Source organism: Coloeus monedula (assembly GCF_965178545.1).
Source record: "Coloeus monedula genome assembly, chromosome: 25".
Taxonomy (NCBI): Eukaryota; Metazoa; Chordata; class Aves; order Passeriformes; family Corvidae; genus Coloeus; species Coloeus monedula.
Window position 1 is genome coordinate 6,767,734 of NC_138805.1, and position 14,907 is coordinate 6,782,640.

A 14,907-nucleotide genomic window follows, 5' to 3' on the forward strand; every position below is an offset into this window, starting at 1 on the left:
TTCAGGCAGTAAGAAATACATGTCATTCTGCAACTCTGGCTCTCACAGGGGTGCCTCACTAGATCTGGCTGCTAAAACAAGGAGCTCAGACTGAGCAGATGTTTCAGGTTCTTAACCAGTGCTGGGCAGATGTTAGCATAAGGCTTAATTGCCCAGTGCATCCTGGTTGGGTTGGCACTGCCAGCATGCAGCACCCAGCTGGGCAGGACCCCAGCCTTTCAGCCCCTTACAGATCTACTCAGCACCTCTGATGGCTCTGTCCCTTTGCAGGTGAGGTGGCTCCCCGCAGTAAGCGACGGTGTGTGCTGGAAAGGAAGCAGCCATACAGCGGCGATGAATGGTGCTCTGGGCCAGACAGCGAGGAAGACGACAAACCCATCAGCAGTGCACACAGTGAGTAACTGCCTCCTTACCACCTCTGAAGCTTGAGTAAAGCCAGGTCCTTCCTGTGGCTCAGGAGGGCTGATGACACTGGCACTTCTAGCTTTGCCTGTGTGTGCTCACTTAGCTGAGTGTGTGGAGGGCCACTGCAGTTGGTGGTCATTGTGCTGTGAGAATATTTGCCATGCAGTGAGGTCTGGGACCTGGTTTGTGGAGATGCTACTGAGATGCTGTAGGAAAAGGTGTTGAGGTTGAATGTCCCTGCTGTATGTTGCTGTGGCCACACTACCCTGGTCATAGTGGCAGCCAGAGTGTGACGTGCATTACTCTTGTTGCAGCAGATAAGTCTGTGCCAGGGCGCTCACCCTTCTCTCTGCAGTTGTCTTGTAAAGACAGCTGAGTCTAAAGAGGCTCTTGGTCTTGACATGGTTCAGGCAGAGCTGAGCTGGCCCGAGGAGTGCACTTTTTGGGGCAATGAACTGTGGGCCTCTTCTGTTTTCCAAAAGCACCAGCATTCTTTGACACTTTATATCTATGATTCACTTTTCTTTCAAACTGTAACAGGGAAAATATATGAGAGATGGGGCAAGGTCCTGCGAGGCCCAAGGAGATGCCCATGTTGTCTGATGGAGAACATGAACGTGTAGAAAAGCAAGAAGAGGGGTGTGTGCCTGCCAGTGCATTGTCGCCATCGTCTCCAGAACATCCACTTGCCCTTCTCAGCACAGTCCACAGTCTGTGCAGCCTGTGTAGGAAGGGGTAGTGCCGCTTCCCTAGTCACAGCCTGCTCCCAGATCGGCCTGGCGGGAATGGGTCACGGTGGGGCTGCCCAGGGGCAGGGGCTGGCAACGAGGCAGCGCCCGTGTCCCCGCACCGGCTTCCCAGCGATGTCTCCTGTGTAAATGCTGTGGTGGCAGGGTCGGGCTGTAGGAGCTGCTGCAGTGGGGAGAGGCAGCTGGAGGGGAGCAGGGAGCCAGCTGAGTTAAGGGGCGAAGGTAGAAGAACTCAGGGCATGCCTCTGGTAATTGCAGTGCTTATTATTATTAATTAAGGATCTTACTCAATAGCGGCGGCGATTGACAGCCCCCTCCGCAGCGGCGGGGCCGGGCGGGCCAGTGCTGCCACCTGCTGGCGGCTCGTCCCTGCCGCCCGCGGGCTCCGGCAGCAGCGCCCGCCCGGCAGCTCCTCTCCTCTGCTCCCGCAGGCTGTAATGTAGCAGATCCTGCGATGTCCACGGCCCCACAACTTGGCCCAGGGTCCAACCCGCTGCCGAACCTGAGTGAGAGCAGTGCTTCCGGCGTGCCCCATGGTGCTGCCCCTGGCTTGCGGTCAGAGGCTGCAGGAGGCGGAGGTGGCGGAACAGGGAAGCAGCCTTCACAGTTTGTTTACGTCTTTACAACGCACCTTGCTAACACGTAAGCGGTAAACCCCATACCTCCCCCACTAGTATTGGGTGGCCTTGTCACACCTGGCTGGCCTTGTCACACCTGCCTGCTGCATGCAGCAGTTGAGCACAAGAGAGCTGGAGAAACCTGTGTCTCTCTGGCGTTCACAAGGTATGCTGGCAGCCACTGCAGGTGGGCAAACTTGGACTTAAATGCCTGCTTCCTCCCAGTGAGGCCTGGCTCTGCACTCTGTGTCACCCGCTGTAGAGCCCATCTAGTTGGCATCCAACAAAATGATTCACCCAAAGCAATGTGGGTTGCTGGTCTGATTCAAAAGTATCTAAGGGATAGCTGTCACAGGGAGCGTAATGTAACACATGGTATTATTCTCTACACGATTCCTCTCTTCTGTCCTGCGTTGTCTCAGCCATAGAGTCTTAGCAGTTAGTTTAGTCTGTTTAGCCTAGTCTGTTTAGTTTTAAAGCTCTGCTGTACCACAGGTTCAGTGTGGGAGATCCCAGAGCATCTCGGTGACAACCACCTCAGGGCACCAGGCACAAAGCACAGCCTGTCACAGGACATGGGAAGAGGGAAATTGAATGGCAAGTGATCATCAGATAGAGATACCCTCACTGGGTGCTGTGCAGGACAGATGGGAGGACTCTGAGAACATGCCCCCTTCCTGGTTACCTCCAGGGATTTCCTTCTTCCTGCAGGACTGAAGAACAGAGGTGGCAACTGGGGCCTTGGATGGGTAGGATGGGGCACAGTGCCTCTTCTCAAGTGACTTGTGCTCTCTCCCCAGAGCTGCGGAAGCTGTCCTGCAGGGCCGAGCTGACTCCATTCTGGCCTACCATCAACAGAATGTCCCGCGGGCAAAGCTAGACCAGGTATACCACCTGTGCACCAATTGCTCCTGTTGACACATGCTGCCGACTATTACCCTTCCCTTCTGATGTAGCCATTCTCCTCCAGCCCCTGGCTCAGCTGTGACAGAAGGGGTTGCCAGAATGCCCTTTCAGTGGGGTGGGAAGCTGCTTTGCTGCAAAATCTCTTTGGCAGAAGTCCTTGCTGTCGTAAGCTGTGAAAAGTTTGGGATGGGGCACGGCATGTTCCCCTGCAGCCATGTGTGCAGAGTACCTGCTTGTGCATTCCTAGATCATGTAGTAGGGCCTACATCTTTCCTGTGAGGAGTGAAGGTGAACTGCAGTGAAGGCTTCATTTTAAGACAGAGAGGTCTCCTGCAGGGTGCAGGGAAGAATACCTTCCTAGAATCTTTCCCTGCTCAAGTTTCTTTCCCTTTTCTCTGTCAGGCACCACCTGCTCCTAAAGTGCTGGGTGTTGCTGAGCCACTTCCAATTAACCCTCCTACTGCCAACACTCCACAGTCCCAGCCACTGGCCCCTCAAGCAAGTCAACAACAGCCGCAGCCTCCCCCACCACAGCCTCCAGCCCCGCCACCTCAGGCCATCAGTCAAACACCTTTACCTGTGCCCAGCAGCCTGCCCCAGGAAGGGACAGGTGAAGATGGCCGGAGAGAACTGACTCCCAACTCTTTGGGGAACAATAGCAGCAATAACCAGCCCGGAAGTAACCATCCGAATACACCCACTGCGTCTGCCAGCACCATGCAGCCTGGGCAAGGGGACTCCTCCGCCACACCCAGCTCCAGCCTCCTGGGAGAGGGCCCAGGCCCAGGGATGCCAGGGAATGGGCAGGCAGGCCTGGGCTCCAGGAACACCATGAACTCGGAAGGGCTCTCAAAGGAGCAGTTGGAGCACCGAGAGCGCTCTCTGCAGACCCTGAGAGACATTGAGCGTCTGCTGCTGCGCAGTGGGGAGTCTGAGCCCTTCCTGAAGTCCAGCCAAAATGCGGGTGAGGGGGGGACTACCCCTCAGCCACAGGCTGCCCCTGCCCAGCCCCCCGCACCCCCTGCCAGCATGAAGAAGTATGAAGAGCCTCTGCAGTCCATGATCTCCCAGACCCAGAGCCTTGGTGGGCCTGGCCTGGAACATGAGGTGCCCCACCACCCCAGCACTGACATGGGACAGCAGATGAACATGATGATGCAGCGGCTGAACCAGGACAGCCTGACACCAGAGCAAGTGGCCTGGAGGAAGTTGCAGGAAGAGTACTACGAGGAAAAGCGACGGAAAGAGGAGCAGATCAGCATCCACGGCCGGCCCATGCAGGAGATCATGATCCCGCAGTCAATGGGGAGCATGATGATGCGTGGGCCTCCACCACCCTACCACAGCAAGCCTGGAGAGCAGTGGCCACCGGGGATGGGCAGCCAGCTGCGGGGACCCATAGATGTGCAGGACCCTATGCAGCTGCGGGGAGGGCCACCCTTCCCTGGGCCACGGTTCCCTGGGAATCAAATGCAGCGAGTCTCTGGCTTTGGAGGGATGCAGAATATGCCCTTGGATGCTCTTGGGCCCATGAATGCCATGCAGAGGCCAGTCAGGCCCGGCATGGGATGGAGCGACGATATGTCTCCTATGGGAGGCCCTGGGAACTTTCCACAAGGCACCTTGCCCTACCCACCAGGGCAAGGGGACCCAGAAAGGTTTATGAATCCCCGTGCCAGAGAGGAAATCCTGCGGCATCAGCTCATGGAGAAACGCCCAGTGGCAATGCAGAGGCCCATGGGGATATCCAGCAACTCCATGAGCCAGGGCATGGAAATGGAGAGGATGATGCAGGCTCACAGGCAGATGGATCCATCCATGTTTGCTGGGCAGATAACGGGTGAGAGCCTGAGCAGTGCCCCAATTGGAATGGATTTTGCAGGCACTCGGGGGATGCTGAGTCCCCCTATGAGTCAGTCAGGCCTTCGGGACATGGACACACCCATGGGCCCTGGCAACCTCAATATGAACATGAATGTCAATATGAACATGAACATGAACCTCAATGTCCAGATGACCCCACAGCAGCAGATGATGATGTCGCAGAAGATGAGGGGCCCCGAAATGATGGCCCACCAGGGCATGAACCCTGAGGAGCTGGCCAGGGTTAGGGCTCAGAATGGCAATGGCAGTGCAATGCTAACGGGACCCCAGAAAATGATGATTCCCTCCCAGTTCCCCAACCAAGGACAGCAAGGCTTCTCGACTGGGCAAGGGTCTTACCCCAACCTGCCCCAGGAGATGGGCAGTGGCTCAGACATGTTCAGCCCTGAGCAGGGCACCATGCCCGTTGGGAACATCAGTGGCACCACCAGACTCAGCCACATTCCTCTGCCTCCAGCTTCCAACCCCACGCCCACAGCAGGGGGAAACCTGGCCAACATGCACCCAGCACCTTCCCGGGGGCTGGGCCGCCGGCCCTCTGACCTCACCATCAACATCAACCAGATGAATTCACCCAGTATGGGTCACCTCAAGTCTCCCACCCTTAGCCAGGTGCATTCGCCACTGGTCACCTCCCCATCTGCCAACCTCAAGTCCCCACAGACACCCTCACAGATGGTCAGCATGCCACCTTCAAACCAGTCTGGACCCCTCAAGTCCCCCCAAGTGATGAGTTCTTCTCTCAACGTCCGATCTCCAACTGGCTCACCAAGCCGCCTGAAGTCCCCTTCTATGGCTGTTTCTTCCCCTGGTTGGGTGCCATCTCCCAAAGCCACCATGCCCAGCCCAGGAGTCAACCAGAGCAAGCAGACTCTCAATATGAACTCATCTGCTTCCATCGGAGCACTGGATCAGGGTATGCTGGGTGTCTTGTATGTGAGTGCATGTCTGTGCTTAGTTTTGGTGAGTGTGTGGACAGGGTTTCTCTCCAGCTCACGAGCTCTCTCTGGAGTGGGAAGACACGTGTTCCTGTGCCTGGCCCTGCATCTCACAGAGCAAGTATTTTTTCCCAGGAGTCCAAACAGGGCCTTCTGAGGTAGACCTGTGACACAGGCAGCAAACGCTGTGTCTGTGCTGGGCAGTCAGGGGCAGGTTTAAGTGGAACTCTCTCACTGCTCTGGAGCAGAGTCTGTGCATGGGCCTTCTCAAGAGTCCAGAGAGTGCTCTGTGCTTTGCAGCCTCCTCTGGTCACTGCTGTCAGAAGGAGAGGACAGGGTTGCTCTCTGGTGGGAGCAAGTCACAGTGTGTGGACAATACTGAGTTGATCTCTCTCTTGCTTGCAGGTTCTCTCCCTTCTGGGCCTCGGAGCAGCTCTTCCGCACCAGCCAGTAACACGTCTAGCACCATGAATCCGAACATGCCTTTTACTTCGTCTCCAGATCCATCCCCTTCCCAGAACCCCCTCTCACTGATGATGTCCCAGATGTCCAAGTATGCCATGCCCAGCTCCACACCACTTTACCACAATGCCATCAAAACCATCGCCACCTCTGATGATGAGCTGCTGCCAGACAGGCCTATGCTTCCACCTGGAAGTATGTCAGGTATCTACTTCTGGAGGTGGGCTTGCGAGGGGTCAGACTGTCTTGTGGCTGCCAGTGCACGTGAGGCAGCAGGTGGAGATTAGAAACTCTGATCTCCCCATGACTGCCTTGTCACATAGCTTAAATTTCCCCTTGTTTGTAACAGTCTGTGTACTTCCCTGCCCTCTGCCCAGGCTGCCCATCAGCTTTTGGCTTGGGTGGAAGGACATTGTCTGGCTTGAGGAGCCCTTCTTCCACAAGACCTAAAAGTTTTTTACCTTTACCCATGTTAGATGTATTGGGCCCGAGTTTTTATGGCTCCTGGAGTTTTCTCAGGTCCAGGACTTGGAGGCAGAGGTCTGCTGCTTAGAGGCCTCATGTTCCTATGCAGTGGGACAGGGTTGCTCTGAATGGGGTTTGGGAGTCTGGTGTTTTGAGTGGAGCCCAAGTGCCTGCACAGGCAAGGCTGTGTTGTGGCACAGTTGTGATTTCAGTAGGCCAGATATGCTCCACTAGGTAGTGGCACCGGTGAGGACATCTAGGCAAATGAGTGTTTTTTGTCACGTGGTGACAAAACCCCAGCAGCCCAAAGGGGAATTCCAATGTGCTCTACCACTTGATTTAGGGGTTTAAAGTGGTCTGATAAATATTTTGGGCAGTTTTGAGAATGAAAAATCAACTTTTTGACTCTTTCACTGCTGAGCAGTCACTTAGGTCAACTTCAGGCATGCAAATCCACAGGCACTGATGGCTGCTCTGCTTTTCTGATAGGCACAGGCCTTCCTGCCCAGACAGCACCTGTGTCGGGCTGCTGACTCTTCTGCTTTTTACCTCCTCACCACCCGAGGTTGTGTGGTCACTGGAGCTTGCTGGGTGGTAAACCCTGTGGCAGGCAGTGGGGAAGGGTCACTCCTTGCTGCCTTTCAGGCAGCTGAGAGCCCTGCTGGGGCAGGTATAGGGCACACACCGAGCCAGCCAGGACTCTAAAATCACGGGACTGTAAGAAATTACTAATCTAGCATGGGACTGGATGAAGCTGGAAGAACCCTCTGATGCTTGGGGAGCTGGAGTCTGGGGCACTTTTTTCTGATGCTGGTGATTTGCAAGCCCATCTTGGAGCTGCTTACTGAGCATCATGCTCTGTGCTCAGGGCATTCTGAGCAGGACTGCTTGGCAGGCTTTCAGGATGTGGATTTTGCAACACTGAAAGTTCTGTGGGAAGGCTTAACTCTTCTCTCTTTTTCCTGTCCTTAGGCGTGACAGGGAATCAGCCAAATCAACTGCACTTGAACTCTGTGGGGCCTGGATCCTCTCAGAGCCCCATGGGAATGAATCTGCCTGGTCAGCAGCCCCTTTCCCACGAACCGCCCCCCACCTCCATGATGTCCTCCCCAAACCCTCTGGGGTCCAACATTCCTATGCATCCAAGTGGGCCAGGGGCGGGTGTGCCCCCCCAGAACCCCATGATGCTGCCCCCAGGTCCCCAGGACTCATTGAACCAGCAGTGTGGCCCTGTGCACAACAGTTCACAGATGATTCCTTCTAACCAGCTCGTGTTCCCGCGCATGCAGCAGCCCCACAATGCCATGCCATCTCCTGCCGGAGGCATGCCCATGGCCCCCAGTGCAGGAGGTGGCCCTGGGATGCAGCAGCATTACCCGCCAGGGATGCCCTTGCCGCCTGAGGACCTTCCCTCCCAGCAGCCTGGCCAGATGCCCCCACAGCAGCACATGATGGGCAAGAACATCCCTCCTCGGATTGGTGACCCCTACCCGCCCGTGCTTCCTGGGGTGGCGTCGGTGCTGAACGACCCCGAGCTCAGTGAGGTCATCCGCCCCACGCCCACGGGGATCCCGGAGTTTGACCTGTCCAGGATCATCCCGTCAGAGAAGCCAAGCAGCACCTTGCAGTATTTCCCCAAGAGCGACAGCCAGGCACCCAAATCTCAGCCTTCCAACCTCCACCTCATGAACCTACAGAACATGATGGCTGAGCAGCCCCCCGTGCGTCCAGGTATGAATGCTCCCAGCCTCCCCGGGCAGCAGGGCGTGCAGAGGGGACTGAGCATGCCCATGTGCCATCCTGGACAAGTGCCCATGCTGGGCAGGACAGGCATACCACCCCAGCAAGGCATGATGGGCAACAGCATGCACCAGGGCATGATGTCTCCGCAGCAGAGCCTGATGGCCCAGCAGAATTTCATGCTGATGCAGGCCAAGCAGAGAAGCATGTCTGTGTCGGGGGAGATGTATGCCCAGACAGGACATATGATGTCACCTCAGGGCTCTCTCATGGGGCCCCCGCCTCAGCAGAACCTCATGGTCACGCACCAGATGAGGCAGAGGAGTGTCTCCCTGGACAGCCAGATGAGTTACATCCCCGGACCTGGGAACATGGCGAACTTGCCTTTCTAACCCTGACTGGTGCTCAGGGCTGGGGAGGGGATGGGGCTGCCCCTACAAACATTTTTAAACCTTTCTGTGGGGGAGGGTTGGGGGCCAGTGCCGGTGGAGGACACCACGTGGGATGCTTTACATATCGGATTCGCCTCTACACAGCAAACCAGATGTGCAGTAAACTTGATGTGAATAGGGTTTCTTTTTCCTTTCTTTTTTGGGGAAGGGGAGGGTGGAGAGGCTGGGAGTGGGGCTGTTACTTAGAACCCTGTGTCGTGACCAGGGACATCCAGACCTTGTGGCAGTTTGTAAAGTTTTCACTTATGGTTTTCCTCCGTCAAGTGTTTATCTTGCCCTTTTTCCCCCCCTCTATTTTTTTTTTTTCCTTCCTTTTTAAGCAACCAAAATGTGCAAGAGGGTTTTTGGAACTAGCTGTAAATAGGTCGCTGGGAAAGGCAAAACTTGTGCTGGTTTTTAATTGTTCTGTATTTCTGTGTTTTAATAGAAGCCTCAAAACATGATTTAAAAAGCAGAAAGAAAAAAAAAAACATGCTAAAGGCAACAGTGTACAAGGATTGAAGACTCTCCTTGGGGGAGGCAGGAGGATCCCCAAGGTGCACAGGGTGTTGAGAGATCCCATTGTAGAGTGACTCTGTGTCAGACCTATGTTGTTCGCGCATCTGAATGGTTTTGCATGTGTGGGAGAGGGGGTGGTGCAGTGTCGTGCAGATCTCAGGTCCCGTGGATACATGGCTCCTATGCCGAGTGCACAAACATAACCACTGACCAAGGGCCATTAGGGGGGCCAGAGCTGTAGCCCCAGTGAAATGCTGCTGTAGCGGTGCTCATTTGGGAGGGCAGAGGCCACAGCTTTACAGGACACAGCTGTTGCTGCTCTCTGGGGAAGCTGCTGTGTCTGGGCTGGGAAGGATGCTGGCCCTTCAGCTGCAGAGGCATCAAGAATCTGGGCTTCACAGATGGTAACATGCTGGACCTGAAGATCTTGACCAGCCCTGTCACCTCTACTCCCGTTCTGTTCCCTTTGTGCTTGTCCCCTGTAGGCAAGGTGTTGGGGTGTGTAGGGACAGATGGGCTTTGAGGTGAGTGAGGTGATGCATTCCAGTGCTTCCAGGAGAGGCTAGCTGGGAGCCCTGATCTTCTGCAGCCTTCCTACACCAGTCTATTACCCATCCATTACCCTTTGCCACTGCGTCGCACTCGCCCGCCATTGAATGCTCTCCCAGGTCTTCCTTGTGCTTGTCAATCCTTCATCTCCAGAGTTTTGCAGGCAGTCTTCACTCCATCATAACCTGAGCTACTGGCAGCAGCCCTGCCCTATGGCACAGGAGAGGTCCAGCTGTTGAAGACGGCCTGTCCCTGAGCGCAGTACTCCATCTCAGCATTCAGTGTCGGCAGCATGGCCATCCTGTGCTTCACACAGAAGAGGCTGAAGTTGAGTTGCAGTCTCTCATTCCGAGGCTGGCAGAAGCATGCCATTTGGACAACTCTGGCCTTTCTGGATGTGCTCCACCCTCTCCATCCTGTACTCCATAAGGTCTTCCTGCATGCAGCCCTGATGGTCTTTCCCATGTTTTTTCACAGAGGGGAATGTGGCATGATGCACATGCATTTCTGCACACATCACAGTATCTCTGGACCTCTGTGGGGACTGCATTCCAGCATCCAGTGGTGAACCTGGGGCACACAATTGCTGGAGGAACACAACTTGGAGGATTATCTCTGCAGAGCCAGGCTTAACACACTACCTCTCTTATAACCAAGCTCACCTTTCCCAACTTCCTATTGCAGGGAGGAGAGGGCTTTGGAAAGGGAGATGGCCAAGTAGTGAGTGAACAGCAACACTTTTTAATCATGTTGCAAGCTGTTTGGAAAGGCTGGTGGGTGCTGAAATGTCAGCCTAACAGCTGTCTTGATCCAATCTCTGAGAAGATGGAGTCATAAAGTCCAGTTAGGAATACATTGAAGCTTTGGGGGCATTTTGTAGTGAACAGTGCTGGGTGAGAAGCATGGGTTTGGATCTGAGGAAGGATCTTGCTCCAGTCTCCTGCTTTGTGGGGGTTTGTTGTATACAATGTGAGCAAGTAACATTTTTTGAAGTGGTTAAACAGGAACGAGAAGTGCTCCTTCCTGCCTTGGCAGTTGGAGCAGAAGAATAATCTTCAGCCCAGGCTTTGGACCTGACATGTTAGCTGGTTGGATTCTCGATCCTTTGAGTGTGTGTTTCATGTGGGAGGATGTGGCTCAAACAGATGTAGCTCTTTCTAAGCTTGACTTGCCTGAAAGGCTGTAGCTTCTCTTGGCTGCACTTCAGGGTGTTGGCTGCTGGTAGTTTCTCGTAAACATCCAAATACCAATTACAGTCCAAAACCTTGCTCATCATCCACCAGCAAGTCTCTGCTAATTTGAAGCCATAACATTTTCTACATGGAAGTTTTTTTGTTTGTCCATAGATAGCTGTTGGTTTAGCCTGGCTGAGATCTCCATGTGTTTGTACTTCCCCCGTTGTCCCTTTTGCCCAGCCTGACACAGAAGTTGCCTGGGGCTTGCAGTCCTCACTCTGTCAGCAGTGCATTGTCCCTGCATCAGCAGGAGCCTGCAGGCTGTGGCACATGCCATGCAGCGTTCAGGAGCCCAGTGCTGAGTGTGTGTGCAGTGTGATGCTATTTCTGCCTGGTGACAGGAGGAAGACCTGTCCTTCAGTGACGAATAAGAAGCTAAGCCTTTTGACCCAGCAGCCCTGGATACAAAAGGGAAATCCTGATGCTAGGTCAGAGCTGAGGATTCTGGAGCAGCAGTCGCTGCTCTTCTGCAAAATCCCACTGCCCTGGAGCCAGCCCTACCCCTACCACTGTGATGGCTGAACAATGGGGAGAAGAAATGCTGCCTGACACCCCTGTGCCCTGGGCACTGCTCCCAACCATGTCTGTGAACAGCAGTGTGGCAGGAGTTCCTTTGGAGGCTCAGTGACAGCCAGTCCTTGTTAGGCTCAGGCAAGGTTTGCCATCAGCTGGTTGCCCGCTGCTGTGACCGTGTGTCTAGTCTTGTGTCTTGTAGTTTATTGCTCGGCTCCTCACCTTGAGTTTTGTGTACTGACTCCACCTAATCACAGTAGAAGGTTTGCCCATCTTTTAGCCATGACTTTGCCACGTTTTTCCAGCTCCAAAAAAGCAAATGCTGGGAAACTGCATCTTTCAGTATGTCAAATAATCACACACACCTGGAATTAGCTTTCACATTGAGGTAAAGGTGACTGACCTGTTCTCTGTCATCCCATGGAGAAACTTCCCCAGTCATTTTGTACCATTATATAAATATATATATAAAAATATAAATATATAAATACAATATGTGAAGACATCTTATTGGTTTTTATTTGAAACAATTTTTAGGCTTGTTTTTGGGTATCTGTGCTGCCTGTAATGTATTGACCTGTTTTATAGGTGCCTTTTTATTAAAAAGACAAATTTCGAGACCTGACCCTGTGCCTATCTTTTTCCACGTGATTTTCCACAGGACTGCAGTGGAGACAGAGAGTGCAAGAGGTGCTGGGAGGGTTGTGTGGGCATTGGGGGAGCCCCTTCTCTACAGCACTCCCAGGCACGCGTTCATTCATGCGTTCCCTTACTCACACTCACCTGTGCATGCTCCACTGCCTGCCATGGCCCTGTGATCGCTCTGTGTGTGTAGCAGGATGCTCTGCTGAAACACCCCAGCTCTGTCTCTTGGGAGACTTGGTTGCCCTGCAGGAAATGCAGAGCAGAGTGCTGTTGTGAGGGTCGTTGTGTTCCCATCTTTGGGGTTGCCTTCATCAGAGACCAGGGCTTCCTCTGGTTTGTCTGCTGGAGCCTTGTTTGCAGAGCCCAGTCCAGGACTGGGGATGCAGAGGGTGTGCTGTGGCCGGTGGTGGCATTGCCCTCCCACACACCATCTCCCTACTCTCTGCAGGAGCCACCTTGGAGCTGCCCTTGGCTCAGTCGCCCTTCCCAGTGGCCTGGGTGGGCAGAGTACATCTGCCTCACTTGGTAGGGGTGGGATAGTGGCTGAGCAGAGCTCCATAGGAGAGGCTGAAGGTCTGCCCAAGGGCTGCAGGGGGGCTTTGGCAGTGTGAGCATTTAGCGGGGAAAAGCCCACTCTGGGACTAGGTGTTGTGACAGCCGTGACACGTCTCCTTGAGGAGACAGCAAGGGTTTCGCTGAGTGGAAAGCAGAGCTTCCTCTGCGGTGAAGGAAAGTTCCTCTTGCTTTCTTCTTGTCGCCATTCAGCAGGCTGGCTGCAGGCAGCTGTGGAAGCAACAATGGCAGCTCTCTGGGGAAGGTCTGCCATCTCTGAGCCAAGCCATTCCCAGGCTGTCTGAGCCAAATGTAGGTGCAAGGGCAGCTTTCCAGTCAGGTTAGCAGCTGCTGTAAAACTGGAGCAGGAGGTGCTGCAGTTAGTGGAAGAGGCTCTGTAAAGCAGAGAGGCAATGTAGGTCTGGACTGACTGAACACAGCAGAGCCTTCTGTGGCACTGGTGAAAGGGAACCTGAGCAAGCTGCTCCTTTGAGCAGAGCTTGTCAGAAAGGTGCCATCTGCCCACTTAGTGCTCTCTAATGCATCTGCCTTGAAGAAAGTGACACTGTTGCAGACAAATGCTTACAAGCACTATACACGAGAAGATGGTGTTTTATTCAACTGTTTATTATAGCTTACCTCAAACCTTCCTAAAGGTTTGCACACACCAGTGCTAAAAGCTATAGTAACCATAGATGTTTAATCTGTTCACTCTCATTTGCGTGCAGATTTTTTTACTTTGTGATCACTGTAAGAATTTTACACTTTGACTATTATTTTTTTCAGTAACATTTTCATGTAGAAATACAATTATCACCATAACCTGCTGGGGAGGTGTTTACAATGCATCTGCAATGGGTTTGCTCACTAGTACAACGATGGAGAACACGAGTGCAGGCTTAAGAGACTTGCCCTTCTCTGCTGCATGTATGTGCTTGAACAACCACAATCACCATTACTTGAAAATTTCATCTTTGAAGATGCATTGCTGCAGGAAACGGTGGACTGCCTTATACTAGGTGAGTTTTCTCCTGAAGTCACAATGTGAGATCAAGCTATTGAGATCTCTGCCTGCATCAGGCTGAGGTAATGTGAACCCTTCCATAATGGCTGGTCTTTTTAGCAGGGCCCTTGAATACTGTGAAGTTCACCTGGGACCGAGCTCTCTGCTAGTGGGATGAACTTCAGAAGTGAGATTAGCACAAAATTCCTGCTGCTGCAAGAGAACTAACATTGTTTCGACATTGCTTAAAATGTGAGGTGAAGGGTAGAGCAGATTTTAAAGTGTGCTCGTGATGAGGGTTGTGCTCATGTGACATTGGTATGTATGTTCAGGCCACAGCACTCCTTAGGAACAGAAATGTCGTGGAGCAGTGTTGTGGGCCCGCTGCCATGTGAAACTGTGACAAGACCTCCTAGGCAGCAGCAGGCTGTCTTGAGTCTGCTGGGGCTTCCCCGCACACCAGTTTGCAGGGTAAGAATTAGTGATGGGGAAAGCTGCTGCTCTTATTTTGAACCAAATTATCATCAAGCTGCCCTGATCTGAGCAGTTTCTGCATACTTGCAGTTCAGGGCAAGATCACCACCCAGGTTTGTCCTCTGTACACCTGGATGCACTTAATCTCTGAAAGCCCTGTAGATGCAGGTGGAGGAAAACTATCAGAAAGCATAGTGCAAAGCAAAATGCCACATATCCTCTAGAGCCTTGCTAAAAACAAAGAGAAATGATGCAAATGAGCGCTTTCCCTTAGTCTGGGGCAGTGGGTCTCCTTGCTCTCAGAACCCACAAACAGCCATACAACTAGCTGCCAAAAAAACCCACGTTCTGTACCTTCAGCCTTACAAAGCTGTGTGGTTTCTCTCCCCTGCGTGCAGTCACAAGACAGAAGCCATCTTTTCAGACAGTGTTCTTCCTTAAAGGAAAACTTTTGCATAGCCAGGCATTCAGTTCAGCAGCCACTCACAGGAGATGATAACAGCAGTAAAACAGATCAAACGAGTGTGGAAGGATGCAACTGGTGTCAGGAAAGGAGTCTGTGACAGTCAAATCTTGAAGTCCATGAGAGGACCTCCTGGCATGAGCTGTGTTGGGAAGATGAATGTGTTATGGCTGGCTGGGGGGACGTCACGCAGCAGGAGGACAATGTTGCGGTCAGAGAGTGTCCAGCACTGTGTGTCCATGCTATCAGATTGAGCTCTGCAGACCCCCTCTGCAGTCCTACCTGCATCTCTCCAGTTGCTATGGCCACTGAGTCCCATGGCTTCCTTTGGGCATGTCTATACCAACCTGAACTAGT

At 53.3% G+C, this 14,907-nt stretch overlaps 1 protein-coding gene across 3 annotated transcripts in view; it reads left to right on the forward strand.

Annotated features, from left to right (window-relative positions):
- Nucleotides 1-12,038, forward strand: part of BCL9L (BCL9 like) — a gene marked incomplete at its 5' end in the record, with an annotated part of 46,891 nt that extends 34,853 nt beyond the window's left edge. For 2 of the 3 annotated variants that reach the window (XM_082296990.1, XM_082296992.1), the window contains 6 exons: nt 271-393; nt 1,586-1,796; nt 2,572-2,656; nt 3,080-5,477; nt 5,905-6,165; nt 7,399-12,038. In XM_082296990.1, the coding sequence (XP_082153116.1) occupies nt 271-393; nt 1,586-1,796; nt 2,572-2,656; nt 3,080-5,477; nt 5,905-6,165; nt 7,399-8,558 (4,238 nt within the window). In that variant the 3' untranslated portion in view covers nt 8,559-12,038. The remainder of the gene's footprint in view (nt 1-270; nt 394-1,585; nt 1,797-2,571; nt 2,657-3,079; nt 5,478-5,904; nt 6,166-7,398) is intronic. The other variant, XM_082296991.1, reaches the window with a different exon arrangement.
- Between the last annotated feature and the right edge of the window lie 2,869 nt (nt 12,039-14,907).